The following is a 23,989-nucleotide window of genomic DNA, read 5'->3' as shown; positions in this document are numbered from 1 at the left end:
CTTAAATTGGAGCAGAACCATTGTCACTCTCCCACTCAAGCTGCACTTGTGTAAAGAAAGGAATAAGTAAATTCACGGAGTTAATCTCCAGTCCTACCAATTGGCAACCTTTCTAAAACTATTTCCAGCCTTCAGACCAATATGTTATCGTCCTGGGCAATGCAACATCGCATATCTCACAACAACTGAACGTACATGTACAAGCGTGTTGACATATCTAGACACTATTTTGAATATAGACGCGTTATCGACAGCATACTTAGCACGCCCTGGTACGGAGATGCTCATGTTATTGGCACACGCTATTGAATTGATATCGGACGTTATCATACTGGTAAAAAAAACAACAACTGGCGGAGAACACCAGTTCACGTGTGGGAATCGAACCCGGACTTCGCGACCACAAGGCTACCCCATCGTCCCACTACATAATTTAAAGATGGGCCTCGTGAAGATCCGGGTTAGAATTGGTCTTCAGCAACCCAAGCTTGTCGTAAGAGGAGACTAACGGGATCGCTCGCTGACTTGGTTGATGCATGTCATCGTATCTAATTGCGTGGATCGATGCTCATGATGTCAATCATTGTCTGGTCCAGACCCGAATATTTACAGATCGGCGTCATATAATGTTGAGAGCAGTGGTAAACAAAAACAAACAAAGCCGTGCGCACACGAATCAGCTATTATGTCTCGTGCAGCCCGCCCAGCGAGACGTCGGCAGACATGTTATGACAGGTGGCAGAAAATATTAACACCCCATGTGACAACACACTTGTCGTTGTCGGGACATAAATTAGAACACAGCTATATAGACTGGGGCCAGTCCCCGTTTCCAAAAATATCCAAGGGAACATAAAATCAAGATTAATTGTTATAAAAATATATCACTGGATCCGATTGTTTTGCATCCTTGTAAAGCAACATTAAATTTTGTTTTATTTAATTTGAATGTAGCTTTGAACAGCATTTTTATTATTAATAGCATGAAGTGTTTAACGCTTAACGCGTCCTGGACAATTTCATTCATGTAGCGACGTGCATGCGTGCGCGTGTGCTTGTATTAGTCCGGACTAATGCGTATTTTATAGTGCTAGTCCACTGAGATACCATGCCGCAGTTTAACATGGATACCCCACTCAGACATAGTATACTGACTCCGAGCCGTACAATCCTCTTTTCTATGGCGACCAGGGGATCGAACTACCGAACTTCCTCTCTCAGGTCAGACGCTGTACCCACTACACCACGAGGGCGGATCCTTATCGTTTGGACTAATAGGCCAAGAACAACGCGTGTCTCCAAAATCAGCCCAAACAAAATTAGGGCGGGTGGTTTTTGCTTCTGTTTTCCTTTTTCAAGGAAATGTGTATGGTTTTACGCTGCTTTTAGCAATATTCTAGTAATATCACGGTGGGGACACATTGTAACCATGTGGGGAATCGAACCCCGGGCCTTCGGCGAACGAACGAACGAACGAACGCTTTATCCACAAGGCTACCCTGCCGCCATTTTCTTTTTTTGCGAGGTTGACATGCTGTAATGCTGTATGTCAGCAAATACCAGATCTCTGTTGAACTTTACGCTGGTGGCATGACATACAGACAATAGCGTGATGTGTTAAAAGCTATGTGAGACAAAAAAGGTTTTGTTTCGGGGGCTCAGATTGGGGTCGGCGAGAAATCGGAAACATGCTTTTCTTTGGCCTGGTCGAATAAAACGAATTCAGATGATATTGAGTGAAAAATGTTTTAAGTCGCTTTGAGAACAGTAGTTCAGTTCCAACAATATTTTAAGGAGTATGTCATCCATATGAAGGAGGAAAACCCGGGGTGATGCAGTTCTTAGACGATTAATTTTATATAATGGTGCTGAAGAACAAATGATTATAACCAGGACAAATATGAGATTCGAACCTACAGTCATCGGATCACGACAACTCTGCAATGGGAATTTCAGCCCTTTGACGACTCGGCGAGCCGTGCCATACCTCAAAATGTCTCATAATATTTCAGAAGTTACAGCATTTCTTAAAATAAATATAACTTTATTTTAATAGTTTCGATTCTGGCGAGATGTGAGCATACACACGAACAATGTGTGCCTGCCAACAGTCTACACATTATCATGACACAGGTGCGACACACGAATCGCCGCGTCATCCGTCAGACAACAGCGCGGTCGACGCGCCCCGTCTCACACCATACACCTCGACTCAGACGACAATACTCAGATACCCCTACCACCAGCCAGGTATTCATGCTCTGATTGCTGACATAATTGAGTTTATCTACAGCCACGTATGTCGCTATCGGTATTCCACGATCGTTCACTTGCTCCATGACCCACCAGTTTATCTCGGTGATAAACTTGACGACCCCCATGTACACCTGAAGTCCTGATTGTTACACTATTCTCGTGGTCGTACGTTTCTCAGGAACTTATGGCAAAAATAACTTTGTTTTGAATAATCGTTTTGACTTCTTTTACAGCTCGAGTAAACTAGTTTCGTATTCGTAAACTTCTCAGGAATGTATGGTCATATATAATAAACTTGTTTCTGACAAAGCGTTCGGACTTAAGAAAAATAGGAATGCACACGTAAACAAGTGTGGAATTCATATCATGCGATTTTAATTGTTGTGTCCATGATCCCGTTGACAAAGCCCCGGATCTAGAATCCAGGATCCCGTCCCCAGTGATCTTTTCGTAACAGCTGTTGGCTGATAAACCTGTGTTAGGCAATGGCGTCGTGGCGCAATGATCGCTTTGCGGAGGACATATTGTACGACCATATTAGGCATATATCGCAGTTATTCAGGTCGTCGTATGGCACTATCACTCTAATTCCCAAATATAGACATGTTTACGGCGGTACATATCTCCCAAGAATATTCAATGGAAGTCGGGTCAAGTTCGGAGATAAGACAATCCAACTAAGTACCTCCAAGAGGTGTGCCGCACGCCCTCATGCCATGGCTTAGATCTTCCGCAAGGGCAGTCCGCAATATTCAAGCAATAGATCGTAGATAGTTATGATACACAACTGAGTCTGCGTCACGCAAACTAGGGGCTAATAGCATGAGCACACACTAATAATCGGGTCACACACTGTAACCAATCAATTCTCATCGGAATTCTCGTTCAGATTTCATGGCGCTCAGAAACGACGCTGTGTGTAATATATCTTCAACGATATAGGCGCTGTCTTTTTAATTTTGTTTTCGAGATACAGACATCAGATGGGCTGCAGCTGAATGCCTCGCCCTCTCGCACGGAGAATTTAGAAGCCACCACGCTGATTTGCTGATTTGAAAGCTCACCTGACTCCAGTGGAGGTGCCGTCAGATCTTAAGGCAAAGAAGTATCGTCGAGTAATAAATATGATTTGGACACACAAACACCCGACAAACAGACAGTAAACTGACATATACCCGACATACAAACACACGTCCCAATGTGAACGCGGCCCGTACAAATCGAATCCTGAACAGACGAACCAGGGGTTTAAAGTATGAGAAACAACCCGGGCAACAGAGGGACCATTACACCATCAACCATTGGCGGTTTTAATAAACACAAGGAGTGAGTGAGTGAGTATGGTTTTACGCCGCTTTTAGCAATATTCCAGCAATATCAAGGCGGGGGACACCAGAAATGGGCTTCACACATTGTACCCATCTCGGGAATCGAACCCGGGTCTTCGGCGTGGCGAGCTAACGCTTTAAGCACTAGGCTACCAGACCGCCCCAAACACCACAAGGAATTTACTTGAATTAAAACATAAGTTTCTTTTCCATACTTTTTTTTCTTATTGGAATACCCACAGCACAGGATACTGTATTGGTATACACTTTATAAATACTCACAGCACAGGATACTATAAAAATATACCCACAGCACAGGATACTGTATTAGTACCAATATCACATGATACTGTATGAGTGCCCACTGTATAAATACTTACAGCACAGGATACTATAAAAATATACCCACAGCACAGGATACTGTATTAGTACCAATATCACAGGATACTGTATGAGTGCCCACTGTATAAATACTTACAGCACAGGATACTATAAAAATATAACCACAGCACAGGATCCTGTGTTAATACTCACAACACAGGATGCTGTATGAGTACCCACAGCACAGGATACTATAAAAATACCCACAGCACAGGATGCTGTGTTAATACTCACAATACAGGATGCTGTGTTAATACTCACAACACAGGATGCTGTATGAGTACCCACAGCACAGGATACTATAAAAATACCCACAGCACAGGATGCTGTGCTAATACTCACAACACAGGATGCTGTATGAGTACCCACAGCACAGGATACTATAAAAATACCCACAGCACAGGATGCTGGGTTAATACTCACAACACAGGATGCTGTATGAGTACCCACAGCACAGAATACTATAAAAATACCCACAGCACAGGATGCTGTGTTAATACTCACAACACAGGATGCTGTGTTAATATCCACAACACAGGATACACAGAGGGCGGACATATAAACGGTAGGCAAATTGAGTCCACGGGCAGATTCGTGCCCATTTCCTGAGATTCACAAGGATGCTCCAAGCATGACAACGAAAACATATAACCGAGAAACAGATAAAAACTTCACTGTCGGTTACTTCCTTTCATCGTGCAAAGTAAATTTGGTTAAATGTATACATCTGAAGTGTATTCATGTCGTGAAAGGGAATTACCCCTCGTGGCTCTTACAAAAGGGGAAATGCATGGCGTGATACGTATGCAGCTCGCAAATAATTGATAAAATGTATGAACACTTTTTTGCCTTTCCCCTCTTGTCAAGGTCAAATTAAGATTGAAAGCATGTCTTCTTCATACAAAATACATTAGCATGCCTCCTTGTCAGAATGATGAGATCTGATTGGTTCACGTGATCTTGATAAAATACTATGGGGATGGAAAAAAAACATTCTAGGCGGGAGAATAAATCCCCCGCTTCGAAGCAAAAGGCCGCACGCTTCCCCCACGCTTGCAGAATGAAATATGTCGTTAGATTCATTCGTTGCAGCAGTATCACTCGGGGTACTTGTGGTTTTAAACGTTCCGTGGTACAAAATCTAACGCGCGTTACAAGTAACAACTCTCTCCGCATGTCTCGAAGTACGGATAACTCGAAATTCCATGCGGGAGAGTGAACAATACTACGCTAAACTACTCATGATAGGAATACTGTGCTTGTTGACCCGTAGTCTCGAGACAACAACGTATATAAATATTACTTTATGTATTATGAAATGAAGCTTAACATACGTCAGGTCCAGCCAAAAAGTACGGACGCCATCTCGAAACAATCAGTCAGATGTACCCCCACCAGGACAGTCAGGATGCCCCTATCGTTTGTTGAGTAGTATATAGGCTGGGTGGTCATATATATATATCCCTATGTGCACGGGTGGCCCAGTCGTCTAAGGCGTCGCGATTCGCTGTGCAGAGTTGTGTCCCTTGGGCACGCCAGAAACCTATGATTTTTGGGTTCGAATCCCGGTTCACCCCGATTATGTTTCTAGGTTTGTCAGCACCTTACCCGTGCTCGTGGGTTACACCGAAGTGGTAAACGTCTGAGACCTGCATCACTTCGGGCTTTCCTCCAACATTATGCTGACACGCCGTGATATATAGTTCCTGGTTGCATTCAGGAAGCAGTGACTTGGTTGTGACATCGCTAACTGTGCTCAACTGGACAACACGTGGATTCTTTTTTTCAAGATTTTGGGGGAAGTAAGGTGTCCCTAAGGCAATGGTACTGTCAATAAGATTGTTCCATCACGATTCATAGAATCATAGAAAATCATTTGATATCAAACGTATGAACACTCGTCAATATATCAAATATCAATTCGTATTTATCATTCAAAATCATTCTTCCAGCTTTTTTCAGTTTGCACGCAGTATTAATCTGTCTAGCAAATACAGGGCACAATAGAAACAACATTGCAATTTCCAACTGTTGTTTTGCGAAACGTTGCAGTCCTTATCTAGGATGCGAACAGTTGCAGAAACAACATCGGGAATAGAGAACAACGTCGCATGGCTTCCGAATCACCGCAGCTGGAAAAACCTTCACTGCGCAGTGTCGCTGTGTGCTGAAGCCATGGCTCCAATCGACAAACCCCGCCTCTTTCCGGAAGCGCCATTTTCCAATCAGACACACAGTGTTTTAATTGCATGTAACAGCCTTCGCATTTACCACAGTTTACAGGCTTTTGTGACTTATTGAGAATGTTACACGAAATCTAGGAACACGTACATTTATTTAAATTCAATAGTTTTACAGCAACTATTCTGACAATACACATCTGATGATTATGTCAAAATATATCCTCATTGAGAATACAGCACGACTTCATCTAACCCGTACATAATTTATAATAATTTACTTAAAATACCTTATGCTTATGGCTTATATATTTTTACTCATATCTTAAGGAGTGTTTACACTATTTGAAAACTAGATGGGGAAATTTAACAGTTTTTACCCGTGTAGGCTGCCTTCTTGGAGGTTTCTGTTGTAATATATTTCCTTATTTTAAGCTATTTACTTGACGATAAAGTTATTCTTGCTACTGTTGACCATGATTTGTAACAGTTATTACCCAATCAGCAGCAATTATACAAATGTACCCAATTTCCCGTCATTTGAGTGAGTATGGTTTTACGCCGCTTTAGCAATATTCCAGCAATATCATGGCGGAGGGACACATTGTACCCATGTTGGGAATCGAACCTGGGTCATCGGCGTGACGAGCGAACAGTTTAACCGCTAGGCTACCCGACTGCCCCTGCATGTCTCAGACGTTTACCACTTTGGAAAACCCACGCGCACGGGTATGGTGCTGGCAAACGTAATCCGAGCGAACGGGATTCGAACCCACAAACAGGTTTCTGACATGCCCTAGGTTCGCAACTATGCCAGCATCTTCCCGAGGCAAGAGAGTTAACTGACTTTAAAAGTCCAGTTTCCACTCTTGCTGAACTAGGCTGGAATTCCTGGGCTCGATCGTAGCGCCACCAGTGGCTCTTACTAGTTATGTCCCTTCTCAGCCTCTCCCATGGACCAATCAGATTCTACTTCTCGTATCACGTGCAATTGCTTCAAACAAAATGGCGGCGCCCAGTCAGGACGATCTGATCGATAATCAAGATCTATATTGTGGTATAATGGGTCTTACATGAAACGCATCAAATCACGTTAGCTACTTGATTAAAAACCTGAAAACATTTGGAAAATATCTGTCCACAACGAGTTGGCGGCGCACATGCTTTGCAAATCTTACAATCGACCGAAATCTGCATGACACTTTACGTCAGTTCAAGCATCTTATGCGGTTTTTATACGCCCGTGAAGATCCGGGGTAGAACAGGTCTTCAGCAACCCATGCTTGCCGTAAAAGGCGTCTATGCTTGTCGTAAGAGGCGACTAACAGGATCGGGGGGTCAGGCTGGTTGATGCATGTCATCGATCCCAATTGCGTGGATCGATGCTCATGTTGTCAATCACTGTATTGCCTGGTCCAGACTCGATTACTTACAGACCGCCGTCATAAAGCTGGAATATTGCTGAGTGCGGCGTTAAACAACAAAACAAACAAACAAAATTTGTAACCACTCTCACTGGATCTGTACGGTAAAAATGGTATCTCTCATACCGTAAAAGTCCTGCCAGATGGTTAGATTGCCAGTATAAGAACCATACATAAAACGCACTGATCGAAGATATACGTGCGTACCGTATGTACGGTATGAACGTCTCCATGTACGATACTTTAAATGGCAACCAGCTGCCAGAACTTTTACCGTATAACATTACATTTACATACTAAATAATTTAATTCACGCCGTTATGTTGGGCGCATGCCCCCTCCAAACCCCCTGCGTGAGGCGACAAAAGTGGATCATTATACGTATTAATAATTTTGAGTGATTACTTTTTATCCAACATATTTTCATTTCATCAAATCGTCGAGAGCCCGGACCAATTGTTTTGACGAAAATAATTCATTTCATGTCATAAAAACGAAAAAATATCATTCATTATTCATAACAAAGTACTCCCCCAAGGTCAAAATCCTTATAAATGTGTAAAATGAGTCCTCGTCAAATATGCAAATGAAGTCTCGATTCCCCATTCCTTGTGTCTGCAGTCTGTGTGACGGGGGCACCCTTCAAACTCATTGTTTGTTCGTTTGTTGGTAAGTTTCCTTCCTCGTGCTCCGATATATTTCCAGTTCCTGTGTTTACTTTATACTAGTACTATTGTCATCAATATGAAACACTTCTTTTGTGCAACGCAGGGATAGAAACATATTTGTTTTTCAAGTGTACCAGTGTAGAAAATAGGTCTCATGCTTGCCGTTAGAGGCGACAAACGGGATCGGGTGGTCAGACTCGCTGAGTGGTTGATGCAGGTCATCGATCCCAATTGCGTAAATCGGTGCTCATAATGTCAATCACTAGATTGTCTGGTCCGGACTCGATTATTTACAGACCAAATATTGCTGAGTGCGGCGTTAAACAACAAACATCAAGTGTACCCCAGGGCATACATAAAGGTGTTTAGTTGTGCCCGTTAGAAATAAAGTGTGCTACTAGATGAATAATAAATGCCATTTCACAAAGACTAGATATTCAATTCTGAATACCAAAATGTCAGTGTTTTTTTATCGTACTGTGCATTAAGCGTGTTCATATGTTCATCATTTTTCATATGATTGTTTTATTTATTTGTGGTTTCATAGAATAAACATTGTCTCAAGGTATTGCCATTAAAACAATACGTTTTCTAAGTGTCTATCAGACCCGGGGAAATTATCGTAATACGTGTCTATCAGACACGGGGAAGTTATCGTAATAAGTGTCAATCGACCGAAATCTGCATGACACTTTACGAACCGGATTTCGATCTTGTTGTGCGATTTTGATTGGACAATGCATAGACTCGTTAGTCCAGCCAAAATGTAACTCCATAATACCATCCAAGTTCGGCAAGGGTGGGAACTGGACTTTTATAGTCAGTTAATTCCCTTGCCTCGGGAAGATGCATTTCAAACAACCTAGACATCGACTGGTTTAAGTCGACCCCTGCATGCACGTCCAGTGAAAAAAAACAGCATTGTACCAAGGAGCCTCAGTAACATCGTCAAAACATATATATTCCGGTCACTATGCAGTGCCTCTCAGTACCGAGTTACGACACAACCAGGTGTGCCTCGGACTAAACTTGCCTGGATGTTATCCCACAGTGCTCTGTTTTACCAGCCCACACCGTCAACACAACACACGAAACCGTAGATATTTTTCAGTCCAGTAATAGTAGTGGTAGTGACTGTAAACGAGGTTTATGGTAACATTCCGTCAAAATATTACAGTAAAAGTGACGTTGTTTGTACGGTAATATTTTACAGTGTATTTTCGAGTACTTTTTCAAAGTTGATGTTTCGATGTTTATGGATCACTTTGATATTCAGTTTCAAGGCTTAACCAAAATAACCATACAATTGCAAGCGGGGTCATATTTTCTGCATATTTTGAACTTTATCGCCCTATTTGTCAAATAGCGATGCTGTCGCGTTCGTCTGTATTAGTAGCATCAAACAAACATGGCGGACAGGTGTCCGGTATAATTCATGCGTACCGATGTGTTTGTCTGTGTGTTTTATGACCCAAGTTATTCTGTGTACCTTGTATATGGGCACTTATTTTACACACACGGACGGTGCCGGCGAAATCGTCCGGATTAACGAATCATATGTGTGGGGTATCGTGTGTTCCTTTGTATAATTTCCGGACAAACGGGTTCCGTACAAACGAGGGTCTAGACTAACGAGGGCCGGACCAACGAGAGTCCTGCCTAACGAAGGTCCATACTAACGAGGGTCCGGACTAACGAGGGACCGGACTTACGAGGGTCAAAATTAACGAGGGTCCAGATTAAGAGGGCCGGACCAACGAGGGTCCTGCCTAACGAAGGTCCAGACTAACGAGGGACCGGACTTACGAGGGTCAAAACTAACGAGGGTCCAGATTAAGAGGGCCGGACCAACAAGGGTCCGGACTATCGAAGTTTCATTGCACAAGCACACATCACGAGTACACAATGCCAACATAACGGGCTGGGGGTTTACCCCATGTAGCAGCTATTTGTAGACATACGACTGCAATACAGTTTAGGGCAAAGGCGAATTACTCACGTGAGCATGAAACCAAGTCATACTGATCAACGCAGATGTTTTTATTTCGTTTAAATTGTGAAACTGACGGAATATTTGAGACAATCGCTTGGCTCAAAGTGTTTTCAGAAAGTAGTTGATAAATCGACTTCCTGCCCTATAAATGAAGTTAAACGCCTCAAATTCTCACTGAGCAACAAGGGAAACACGTGCTGTGGTGTTCCTTCTCTCGAGACCGCCTCCGTGATCTAGTGGTAGAGCGTCCGCCCGGAGAGCGGAAGGTCCGAGGTTCGATCCCCGACCGCGTCATACCAAATGACGTTAAAAGATGGTACTTGATGTTACCCTGTCTGGCGCTCGGCATTAAGGGGCTAAAACAAGGACTGGTCGGCTCGGAGTCAGTATACTGTGTCTGAGTGAGGTATTCATGTTAAACTGCGGCATGGTACCTCAGTGAGCTAGCACTATAAATCGGCATCAGTCCGGACTAGTACAAGCAGCCACACAAACACACATACGCAGATGCAAGTCGCTATATAAGTGCAATAATCTTTGACGCGACGTTAAACCCCATTTCACCTCACCTCACCTCACCTCACTGAGCAACGCTAATTACTTCTACAGGGGTATGTACATGTTATCGTAGATAATAATCCGAGCAACGAAATTTACACAGAAGCGTTCTATATTCGTGAACGCAATATTACAAGCAAAGAGTAGCTTACTTGGGGACTTACTATATAGGTACACTTCCAAACAACGTACATAATCATATTTTTCAGTGATTAGGTAAAATTCCCAACAAAGATAATTACCGGTGGGGCAGAATACGCTCACCTTTTCGTGAACACCTGGTGTCATCACTATTTGATAGTGATTCATAAACACCTGGTGTCACCTCTATTTGATTGTGATTCATAAACACCTGGTGTCATCACTATTTGATAGTGATTCATAAACACCTGGTGTCATCACTATTTGATAGTGATTCATAAACGCATGCCCATTATATACTCGGAAACGTACAGTCGACTTTTTGGTGGTGTTTGATGAATCTGGAAATGGTTTTGTCGCTTTTATTTATACATTGCATTAGAGTATGTTATTGAGCACCAATACTTTTGTGTAACACATGGTCAGACGGGTGAGTGAGTGAGTTGGGTTTAACGCCGCTTTTAACAGTATTCCAGTTATATCACAGCGTGTCAGCTTAATGTGGGAGGAAAGCCCGATGTGATTCATGCTTCAGACGTTTACCACTTCGGTGAAACCCACGAGCACGGGTATGGTGCTGACAAACCTAGAAACATGATCGGGGCGAACCGGGATTCGAACCCTGGTCGGATGAGACTCACCCGAACCATGACCCAGGAGGTAGTTGGGCAGGCGGATGGTTCAGGAGTTCGCATGGAGCTTTATGTGTGTGTTCACATCATGAAAGAACCTTCTGTGGGTGTTCACATTATAAATGAAACGTTCTTTGGGTGTTCACATAATAAATGAAACTATGGGCGTTCACATAAAGAATAGGTATTCTGATGAATGGTCAGATAAGGAAAATGATTTCCACTGGGTGTTCACAAGATGTTCGTGTTGGTGTTCACAGGATGTTCGGGTAGGTGTTCACATCGTGAAGGACGATGAGAACATTTGTCCACACTACATCTAAAAAAAACTGCACTAAAATTAACACCTAATTTGAAGACTTACTAGAAATAATTGTCCTGTACACACAAACTGGCAGGACGAGTGAGTGCACGTGTACCGACATTACACTGCCGCCATGGATGCCTGACCATCATCCAGTGCATCGCCATGCCGCTAACAACAGGCACGGCCCACATTCGTTAAATACCTGTATAGCGTGTCATAATCCCTCAACTCGTCACCAACCACAGAGACGCTATGAACCGGTTCTTATGTATCCCTACCTGCGAGCTTGGAGACTTAGGCCTATTGTTGTTTGTTACGGAACCGTTTGGGGTCTGTTGCCTGCACGTTAAGTAGAACTGACTTGCAGCCGCCTGGTCCTCGTTATAGCGCGACTTGCCGCCATTCACGCACCTGCAATGACAAAAGTAAAATTAACACTTCATATTGTTTGTTTGTTCGTTTGTTGTTGTTGTTGTTTAATGCCCGATATATGACGGCGGTCTGTAAATAATCGAGAATCCAGTGACTGACATCATGAGCATCGATCGACGAAATCGGGATACGATGCCATGCATCAACCGACCCGTAAACATCTGGGAAAGACTACGTCTCCAGCAACCCATGCTTGTCGTAAGAGGCTACTATGCTTCTCGTGAGAGGGACCCATGCTTGTCGTAAGAGGCGACAAACGGGGTCGGGTCGTCAGGCTCGACGACTTGGGAGGGTTTTGTATGTTTTGATATCTTTTTCACCAGATATTTTTTAACTAAACTATTTTTAATTAAATCTATGAGCCTAAATATTTATAAAAAAAATCCAGTCCAGTGATTGACATCATGAGCATAAATCCGAACAAATGGTTGACATGCATCGATGACATGCATCAACCAAGTCAGCGATCTTGACCACCCGATCCCGTTAGTCGCTTCTTACCACAAGCTTAGGTGCCTTTTACCGCAAGCATGGCTTGCTGAAGACCTATTCTACCCCGGATGTTCACGGGTCCGCTGTTAATAGTGTTCTAGTTATATCTCGCCGTGTCAGCTCGAAGTGATGCAGGTCTCAGACATTTACCACTTCGGTGAAACCATGAGCACGGGAATGGTGCTGAGAAACCTAGAAACATGATTGGGTCGAGGTGGGATTCGAACCCACGATCACAGGTTTCTGGCGTGCCCCAGGGACGCAACTCTGAATAGCGATGCCTGGACACCCGTTTGTGAAATATCGTCCCCCATTGGTACTGCCAACAGCTAACTCCGTCTGGTACGGCATCGATGACGAACCATCAACCAGTTCGAACACTGTCACACTCGAGCCTTAAAACTCGGGTCTTACGACAAGCAGATTCAATAGCTTACTGGTAAGCCATGATAAGTTGTGTTGTGACCTGACCCCAAAACCCGTATGACCATGTAGGAGGCCCGCCCACTGGCGCGTACCATTGTGAAGAAAGGGGTAGCAGGTGGTCCACGACAAATATAATGATGGATATGTGCGTTTCCGTCTCGACAAACAACGAGTCCTAGTGGCGAGGGGCGGTCGGTTAGCCTAGTGGTTAAATCATTCGCTCATTACGCCAAAGACAAGGGTTCGATTCCTGACATGGGTACAATGTGTGAAGCCCATTTCTGGTGTCCCCCGCCGTGATATTGCTGGAATATTGCTAAAAGCGGCGTTAAACCATACTCAATCACTCACTCTAGTGGCGAGTTCAACATCACATAACAGTACGTGCTGATGTGAGGTACCCGATGATTGTGAAAACGGCGACAGCATATTTGCACAGAAAACAACAGTTGAGAAGTATCGTGACAATGAAGTGAAATCATTCGCTGTAAAAGTGGAATACTATTTGTTCACCCCAGAGAGCAGACCCGTGAAGACCCGGGGTAGAATTGATCTTCAGCAACCCATGCTTGCCGTAAAAGGCGACTATGCTTGTCGTAGGAGGTGCTAACGGGATCGGGTGGTCAGGCTCGCTGACTTTGTTGATGCATGTCATCGATCCTAATTGCGTGGATCGATGCTCAGGATGTCAGTTACTGGATTGTCTGGCCCAGACTCGATTGTGTATGGGGTTCAGCATACTGCAAACATAGCTGGATATAGTGAGATAACTGGATAATAATAGCATATCAAACGACTTTTATGAGAATTCTTGTATCGACTTGTCACACCGGCCTCTTAATACTATCGTCACCACTCGCCCCTTTCCGTCATCTGCAAGAAGACTCGTCCCATTCGTCACCACTCGCCCCTTTCCGTAAGCTGCAATAAGACTCGTCCCCCTATCGATCAATGTTATGTGCGAAAATACGACAAACCAATCGGAATGCGGGTATGACTTCAAGTACTTCGGTCAAAGAATCCCTCAGGAATATTTTTTTGATTTTACATATGTCTTGCATCTAAAAATATACACCGGAGACACAGTTACATTTACTCAATCACACTGTAAAATTACGCATGTCCCGATGTGCTTTAGATTGCATCTGAAATATATATATATAATATATAGGGCAATATATGTGAACCATTACGCAACGAGTTGACGATTGTTTTAGGTATGCCCGTTTGCGCTAAGACTGAACCCCGTCGCAAAAATGGCCATGAGAGGGACACCAGTCGCTATTCGGCTTGTCTCGGAATAACACGAGTTGGTCACGATTGCTCTTAATAGTCTCATGAGCAACACGTGTGTCTAGGGAGCGTAGTCAATTTTATCGTCATGATATTCACGTGCACAACATGCGCACAACATGCGCACCTCCTCTCTTCCTGTTTGCCCAAATTCTACTTGTCTCAAACGCGTTTTGTGAGTTGTTCAGCGTATCTTAGATTATCAGTAGTACGGATGAACCGTCGGTTAAGGTGAGATTCAGTTGAAAGCTATTACGACAAACATTGAAAAAAACATATGTTTGACTGTGGTCAGTTTGCGACATTTATCCAAAACATTCATCAATGTCACAGCGTGGGACTGTTTGACTGAAGTCGGTTGCGACATTTAAATGACCACTACTAAATTTGACAGCGTGGGAACAAGACAGCACATGTACTATAATCACATGCGATATTTTTAAACAGAAAGTGTATTTTTATAGATCAATTGTCTCCATACAGGACAGAACAGGGTGGAGACGTGTTCTGGGTAGCTCATTCCGGCAATTGGCATTCAGCTCCAGTGATCAAATATTCAATTATAACCTTTATACGAATACAGCATGTTATCAGATGGCTCAGCCAGGCGTAAGGCACACAGAGTGAAAATCACCAAGACGATACCCGAGGCTGATGATTTCAGTTCTCCTGTACCGACTGCCTCGGACCATCCAGTGTATATAACATATATCCATTCTGTTGGTATAAATACCCTCGACCGATTGGCCATAATACCTTCCTTCCGTAAGTGACGTCACCACGTCTGCCTGATAGTATTTTCTGACTTTTTTCGACCACGACTCAATAACATAAAAAACAAGCTATGAAAGAACTTTTAGCTGGAAAAGATATTTTCAATTCAGGGAGGGGTGGTGGTGGTGTGTTGTGTGTGTGGGTGTGTGTGTGGGCGTGCGTGCGTGCGTGCGTGCGTGTGTGTGCGTACGTGCGTGCGTGCGTCTCTGTGTGAGAGTATATTAGGTTGGTGTGAGTGAGTGAGAGTGAATGAGAGAGAGAGAGAGAGAGAGAGAGAGAGAGAGAGAGAGAGAGAGAGATAATATGTTAGGGTGGTGTGTGTGGCATGTGCCTGTGCGTGTGTGTATGTGTATGCGACGTGTGTGTATGTGTATGCGACGTGTGTGTATGTGTATGCGACGTGTGTGTATGTGTATGCGACGTGTGTGTATGCGATGAGTATACTGATGATATCGAAGCATTTGTGGTGCAACGGTGCAAGAATATGTATTGTAATAAAATGGAGAAATATTTCACTTGATGATCGAGATTGGGTATTAGAGAGCCATCAGGAGGGTGTTGAACCCACAATCATAGGTTCCTGGCGTGCCCAAGGGACGCAACACTGCACAGCGACCATCCCTGCACCAGGACATAAATACACAGTGACTCTTATTATTGAAACGTACAACTGGGCACCTAATTGACAACTGAGCAATGACTGTGAAGTAATTAATGACGTTATATGGTTTAGAGTTCAAACGATAAAACATCATGTTCTACAGCTTTTTGGGATACACGCCGTATATTGATACAAATAAACGTGGAACATGAAATATCTGAATGGTACAAGCGGGTACCCATTTAACAGCTTGGAACATGAAATACCGGAATGGTACAAGCGGGTAGCCATTTCACAACGTGGAACATGAAATACCTGAATGGTTCAAGCGGGTAGCCATTTCACAACGTGGAACATGAAATACCTGAATGGTACAAGCGGGTAGCCATTTCACAACGTGGAACATGAAATACCGGAATGGTACAAGCGGGTAGCCATTTCACAACGTGGAACATGAAATACCGGAATGGTTCAAGCGGGTAGCCATTTCACAACGTGGAACATGAAATACCTGAATGGTTCAAGCGGGTAGCCATTTCACAACGTGGAGCATGAAATACCTGAATGGTTCAAGCGGGTAGCCATTTCACAACATGGAACATGAAATACCGGAATGGTACAAGCGGGTAGCCATTTCACAACGTGGAGCATGAGATATCTGAATGGTACAAGCGGGTACCCATATTACAACGTGGAGCATGAAATACCTGAATGGTTCAAGCGGGTAGCCATTTCACAACGTGGAACATGAAATACCCGAATGGTACCACTAGATACCCATGTCACAGCGTGGAACACGTGAACCTCTTGTTACATAAAACTACACATCGAGTACAAACGACAAACGGTTGCAGTGACCTTTATATGTAGTTGGTATTTGTACCTATCGTGTACAATGTTCACACAGTAATTTGATCTGTGTCTCAGTTAAACAGGGAAATGACACGTGGCACAATACAATATTGATTAAAACTAAAATGCACACGCAGTATATCAACTCGTTCGTTTCAGAGTTGACAGTGAAACATCACAAACGCTACAAAACACGGAAGTAGCGTTCAACACTGATGGTGAATCGAAGTAAACAACCACGCCCCCTTTTCCCTGACCATGTTACACAGGTCCAATAACACCAAAAGTATAAATAGAAAACACGATGTCTAAACCCCGTATACTTACTCAGCATACCCACTCCTCCAGGGTAGGACTGTCAGATCGAGGGGGGTGAGGATCGCCCTGACGGAGTGATCTGACCCCAGAGAGTCATCGTCAATGTTTAAAAAGCTAGGCCTTGAATACACAAATTTATCCGGGAGATTAGAAGTATTCAGCTTGTCATAATCCGGCCTGACAATAGTACTGCCTTTGCGGCTTTTAAACGTCGTCCTGAGCCGCGACAACATCGTCGACGCTGTGTCCTCTACGTGGGCATCTTGTGGAAATGAAAGCCGTGTTTACAGGGAAGCTGAAGCCTAGCTAGACCCACGTCATTCGAGTTTCGCGACCGCTTCACTGTAACGATCGCGGACCATGCATGACGAGGTGGTAAGTAGCGATTACTATCCACAGCAAGGCACTGGGGCTGTGTCGATCCTGTGACCCGTACCACGAGAGATAGGTCCGTTCTAGATAGATATACACACATCACCTGCCCCGTCTCACGCAGTCAATCCCATTAATTAAAGATACAGCTGATTATTATATTTTTTTGGATACAATAATTTTATAGCAGTGAAACTTGTGACGTCACAGCGCGTTGGTACACGAGCCAGGCGTACATTACATTTAATCGTTTTGGTGAATAAATTATTTTAAATGACCAATGCGTCCACATCGTTCTGAAACGATTGTTGAGCGCTATGATGCTCGGTGTCGTTATTGTGGTTTTGGTATAACTGTGTCAAACGGTGTTATTTCTAAACGTGATTCAGCGTCATGATCTAGAATGTCTCATTGACCGCGCTATGACTGAAACACCTCGTTATAGAGCAAACTATGGTAATAAAGCTTTTGTTTGTTTGTTGTTTAACGCCGCACTTGGCAATATTCCAGCTAAATGACGCGGTCTGTAAATAATCGAGTCTGGACCAGACAGCCCAGTGATTGACATCATGAGCATCGATCGACGCGATTGGGATCACATGCATCAACCTAGTAAGCGAGCCTGACCACCCGATACCGTTACTCGCATCTTATGGCAAGCATAGTCACCTTTTACAGTAATAGAGGTGATATATATTGTCTTTTAAAGATTAACGTACAGGATTGTTTCCCTTGGCCGTGGCAGGATTCGAGGTCAAACCCGAAATTCGCCCAGGTGACGAGCCATCGTATATATGTGTACCATAACCTGTCCCCTGGCTTATCATGTATGGTAAGTGTCTACGAAATGCGCAAATGGGTCTACACAATACCGACATGTGGCGTAACATGACTAATGTATGCTTTTCAAAACTTGGCGTTGGGGTAGCTTCTTGGTGAAAGCGTTCGCTCGTTACGCCGAAGATTCGGGTTCGATTCCCCACATTAATAGTGTGTGAAGCAATAACGCCGTCGGAGTGCAATGTCACGCTATCAATTATTAACGAAAATAAGTGAGTACGGTTTACGTCGCTTTTAGCAATATTCCAGCAACATCACGACGGGTGACTCCAGAAATGTACCCATATTGGGGAATCAAACCCGGGCCTTAGGTGTGACAAGCGAACGCTTTAACCACTAGGCTACCCCACTACACCATCAATTATAATCAGCTGTACTATGTCCCGGAGCCTGGATCAGTCTGACCACACAATCCAAATCGCCACCTCTTACAACAAGCACACTCTTTAACAGAGGCTTACAATAGTTGTAGCGCTAAGATCGCTTTGTGCAAGTGGGCCGTGGCGGACCTATTTTAACCAGTTTTTTATCCCCAGCTGTTTCGCCACTTCTTTCTACGTCCCAAAACCGTGTGAAATCAATCATCGCCATATGGCCATGTCTGGTAGTGGCTATTTCATATATGTAACAAACATCCGGGTAGAGAATGTCTTCAGCAACCCATGCTTGTCGTAAGAGGCGACTAACGGGATCTGGTGGCCAGGCTCGGTAACTTTGTTGATGCATATCATCGTATCTCAGTTACGTATATCGATGCTCATGACGTCAATCATTTGCTTGTCAGGTCCAGACTCGATTATGGAGCACCGTTATTAAGCTAGTATATTGCTGCTATTCCGGCTGCTTAACTCTATCCCCCCCCCCCCCCCCACCCCACCCCAAACAAACACACACACACAGGCTTGACTTGGTTGATGCATGTCATTGTATCCCAAGTGTGTGGAATAAGCTTGAGGTGACCCTGAACTGACAAGCAGCCTAGAGCGATGTGACAGTGGGCATTATCTATACTACTGTCTGACCGCTGATAGCGTTGCGTGTCACCCTGTCCGGATGTACACTCGTGTTTGGTGTACAACTCTTGCTCCATCAACAGGATAACGTCACCAGCCATGACAGATATTTTACTCCGATAGGGTATGCCCTGAGTGTGTGACTGAATTCGGTTTAACGCCGCTTTTAACAGTATTCCAGTTATATCACGGCGTGTCAGCTTAATGTTGGAGGATAGCCCGAAGTGATGCAGGTCTCAGGCGTTTACCACTTCGATGAAACCCACGGCATGGTGCTGACAAACCTAGAAACATAATCGGGGCGAACCGGGATTCGAACCCACAATCATAGGTTTCTGCCGTGCCCAAGGGACGCAACTCTGCACAGCGTATCGCGCGCCTTAGACGACTGGGCCATCCCTTCCCCCGTGTATGCCGTGTGGTGGGTCCAGGAGGTTGAGGGGGGACTTGATGGAGGGCGCAGTTAACATGCACACATGCGGTCTGGAGCAAACCATGCTTGTCTTAAGAAGCCACTTTGCTTTCGGGTTTCGGGTTTGACCTCGAATCCTGTCACGGCCAAGGGAAACAATCATGTACGTTAATCCATGCTTCAAAAGACCCTATATCACCTTTATTACCGTAAAAGGCGACTAACAGGATCGGGTGGTCAGATTCGGTGACCTGATTGATGCATGTCCCCCTAATTATCCTAATTACGTAGATCGATACTCATTGTGTCAATCACTGGGTTATCTCGTCCAGACTCGAGTATTTACAGACTCCCGTCATATAGCTGTAACATTGCTGCGTTAAACAACAAAGAAATCCATTGTTTCAACAAACAAACACAATACAATGCTAACTCAAGGAAATGTGCGGTCTTATCAAACAAATGTGACATATATTTCAGCGAGAGCCTGGCGGTTAAAGCGTTCGCCCGTCACGCCGAAGACCCGTGTTCGATGTGTGAAGCCGTGATATTGCTGGAATATTGCTAAAAGTGTCGTCAAACCAAACTCACTCACTCGAACATCATTATATCACCTTCGTACTTGTAGCCTGGGGTGCGAAATAAGTGAGTGGACTAGAAGGCGACAAAGGCGCTGAGAAATCACACTGCACAATAACCTCTTTTTTTCAAGAACATGTATGCGACTAAGAGATATTTTACGTCCGTTTCCTAAGGCTCTGGGAAAGATAGTTAGAAACATGAAATTGTTTATATTTTAAATGTTGTTTCAGATCTTTCTGTTGATGTACAAGACAGATGGAACACTCCCCCTCGGGTGTGGTTAAGAATGTACCGCTCGGGCTTTCGGCAGGTGCGGGGCGGGGGCAAGTGGGGTGGGGGAGGGTGTGTGTGTGTGTGTGTGGGGGGGGGGGGGGGGGGGGGGGGTTGTCGCGATGGTGGTATCCAGTTCAAGGTGGCGAGTGTTAAGGTGATGACGTCAAATGGGGTTTAACATTGCTCACGTATGTACATTATATATTTCACTGTACATGCACGTACTTCCGACCGACTTATGCCGGTTTTATAGCTGCTAGCGCATTTGAATACCATGGAGCAGTTTAATATGGATACCTCACTCATACAATTTATACGAACTCCGAGCTTGCCATTACTCGCTCTTGCCCTATATGTCGAGCGTCAGGCAGGGTAACAGCAAATACCATTTTAGCTGTCATGTAATTTTGGAATTACTACTCTGCAATCTCGAACCAATAGTCAGTCGTAAACCTTTTCCCAATTCATAAGAATCGTATTCCCAAAGACACACAAAAATATAAATATCACAACATTTTGGGAAAGAGGGAAAAAATCCAAAAATCTTGTACTGGTGGGCAGTGATGTTACCGGAAGGGAGACCCGTGAAGATCCGGGGTAGAATAGGTCTTCACCAACCCATGCCTGTCTACCCGTGAAGATCCGGGGTAGAATAGGTCTGCAGCAATCCATGCCTGTCTACCCGTGAAGATCCGGGGTAGAATAGGTCTTCACCACCCCAAGCCCGTCTACCCGTGAAGATCCGGGGTAGAATAGGTCTTCACCAACCCATGCTTGTCTACCCGTGAAGATCCTGGGTAGAATAGGTCTTCAGCAACCCATGCCTGTCTACCCGTGAAGATCCGGGGTAGAATAGGTCTTCAGCAACCCATGCCTGTCTACCCGTGAAGATCCGGCGTAGGATAGGTCTTCAGCAAACCATGCCTGTCTACCCGTGAAGATCCGGGGTAGAATAGGTCTTCAGCAACCCATGCCTGTCTACCCGTGAAGATCCGGGGTAGAATAGGTCTTCAGCAACCCATGCCTGTCTACCCGTGAAGATCCGGGGTAGAATAGGTCTTCAGCAACCCATGCCTGTCTACCCGTGAAGATCCGGGGTAGAATAGGTCTTCACCAACCCATGCCTGTCTACCCGTGAAGATCCGGGGTAGAATAGGTCTTCAGCAACCCATGCCTGTCTACCCGTGAAGATCCGGGGTAGAATAGGTCTTCAGCAACCCATGCCTGTCTACCCGTGAAGATCCGGGGTAGAATAGGTCTTCAGCAACCCATGCCTGTCTACCCGTGAAGATCCGGGGTAGAATAGGTCTTCAGCAACCCATGCCTGTCTACCCGTGAAGATCCGGGTAGAATAGGTCTTCAGCAACCCATGCCTGTCTACCCGTGAAGATCCGGGGTAGAATAGGTCTTCACCAACCCATGCTTGTCTACCCGTAAAGATCCGGGGTAGAATAGGTCTTCACCAACCCATGCCTGTCTACCCGTGAAGATCCGGGGTAGAATAGGTCTTCAGCAACCCATGCTTGTCGTAAAAGGCGACTATGCATGTCGTAAAAGGTGACTGACGGGAGCGGGTGGTCATCCCAATTGCGTGGATCGATGCTCATGATGTCACTCACTGGATTGCCTGGTCAAGACTCGATTTTTTACATACCGCCGTCATATAGCTATAATATTGCTGAGTGCGGCGTTAAACCAAAAAAAAAACAAAAAAACAAACAAACAAAAAACTGGGAGGGTAAAGGTGTCAGGCGTTAAGAGCTTGATTGTGGCATATACAACGTTCTCCGTGAACATCGATTGAACACCTGCGCACCTGGTCCTCCGCCGCTCGAGCCCAGGTGTCAAAAATCTATGCGACGTGCTTCTGACACGGCGAGATTGGGCTGAAGAAGCATGATTTGCACGTGCATTTTGTGAACTACGAGAAAAATAACATTCGGCAAATTGTAATGCGAGGATTGCTCAGCCCGTTTTTTCTATTTCTGGTATTCATTGACTTCAGGTGCCAATACATAGTCAATTTACTTTTGCCGTTATCTCATCACTTTTCTGTTATATATGAAAAATAATGATCTCAGTGTTATTTGTGAACGTCAAATAACATTTTGACATGTAGGTGGTATTTACCTTAGAACCACTCGAATAATTTCCTTTTTTAAAAACTGATCCGGACATTTTATACAATTATAGTACAACGGAAGAGCGAATTCGGGAGAATGTTATGGACGGGATATCGTTTACACACAGCATGTCCAACAAACAATTACAATGTTTGGGTTTGCAATCAAATACATATTATGCAAGGCGTTTATGGACGTGAAATAGATTGTGACACTACTTTCATAATTATGTACATGTATAAAAACCTTGGTAGTCACAGCACGAATACAGCTGACGGCAACGCTATAATCGATGTTGTATTTTTGCTGTCTTGTCAGTTTGAACAAAATTGCTTTCCACACAGGACAGGGAGAAATGAGAAAAAAAACCATTCACACGACTGGATTGTCAAGTAGCGTTAGTCTATATTATTCGTTTTGAGAAGGAAAAAAAGTACACGATCTGATTATGAGTAAATCGACAAAAGCATATACCACGCACCAGCGAGTAGTGTTGCATATGCTCTTAGTTCGGCCATTTTGAAATCACTTGGTTCGCGGATATTTTCTACGAAAATTCAGAGTAGGGGGTCGAAATAAAAATAAAATGAAAATAAAAAAATACAAATTATGTTTTGCAATATGCGACTTTTTTTTGTTTGTTTTTAGGTCGGGGTGAAAAAATAATAATATAAGGTCTGTATTCACTACACTGCAAGATGATAGACCTCTTTGTCACTCTGCCATTGAAAACACAAGCAAATACAATACAACTGGTGACTTCATTTAAATATGTTCATCACGTCCAGATAAACGGGTCAGATCGTAAAAGTTTGTTTGTTTGTTGTTTAACGCCGCACTCAGCAATGTGACGGCGGTCTGTAAATAATCGAGTCTGGACTAGACAATCCAGTGATTGACATTATGAGCATCGATCAACGCAGTTGGGATACGACGACATGCATAAACTTGGTAAACGAGCCTGTCCAACCGATCCCGTTAGTTGCCTGTTACGACAAGCATAGTTGCCTTTCACGGAAAGCATAGGTTGTAAAAATTCCGTGGAGCCTTCAAATGATTTTAGCCCTTTTGATAATTATATATTTTGAACTAAATCGAGCTTATGTCATGCACACTCAATAAAACGTTCAATATGTTTAACATTACTTTTGATGTCACTTTGGCATGATAGAGACGAGTCAACACAAGGTGCTTTTCAGCGTGAAAAGGACATTAATATTTCATACCAGCGAACCTTTGTGTCAATATATGCTTTACTGGGCTATCTTAGGATGTGTATCAATGTGTTTTCCGAGATATTTAACAAAACAAAATCATT

The 23,989-nt window shown here is 44.0% G+C and overlaps 1 protein-coding gene across 1 annotated transcript in view; it reads right to left on the bottom strand.

Annotated features, from left to right (window-relative positions):
* The window catches only part of LOC139444991 (protein phosphatase 1H-like), a 28,740-nt gene extending 11,230 nt beyond the window's left edge, over positions 1–17,510 (bottom strand). Inside the window, exons 1-2 of the mRNA XM_071226028.1 lie at positions 17,066–17,510; positions 12,147–12,279 (exon numbers count right to left, since the gene is read on the bottom strand). Of these exons, the coding sequence (XP_071082129.1) occupies positions 12,147–12,279; positions 17,066–17,289 (357 nt within the window). The 5' untranslated portion in view covers positions 17,290–17,510. The remainder of the gene's footprint in view (positions 1–12,146; positions 12,280–17,065) is intronic.
* Positions 17,511–23,989: the final 6,479 nt, after the last annotated feature.

Source organism: Haliotis cracherodii, unplaced genomic scaffold (genome assembly GCF_022045235.1).
Source record: "Haliotis cracherodii isolate W230 unplaced genomic scaffold, xgHalCrac1.p SCAF_6, whole genome shotgun sequence".
Taxonomy (NCBI): domain Eukaryota; kingdom Metazoa; phylum Mollusca; class Gastropoda; order Lepetellida; family Haliotidae; genus Haliotis; species Haliotis cracherodii.
This window is presented reverse-complemented; position numbering and strand designations above follow the sequence as displayed.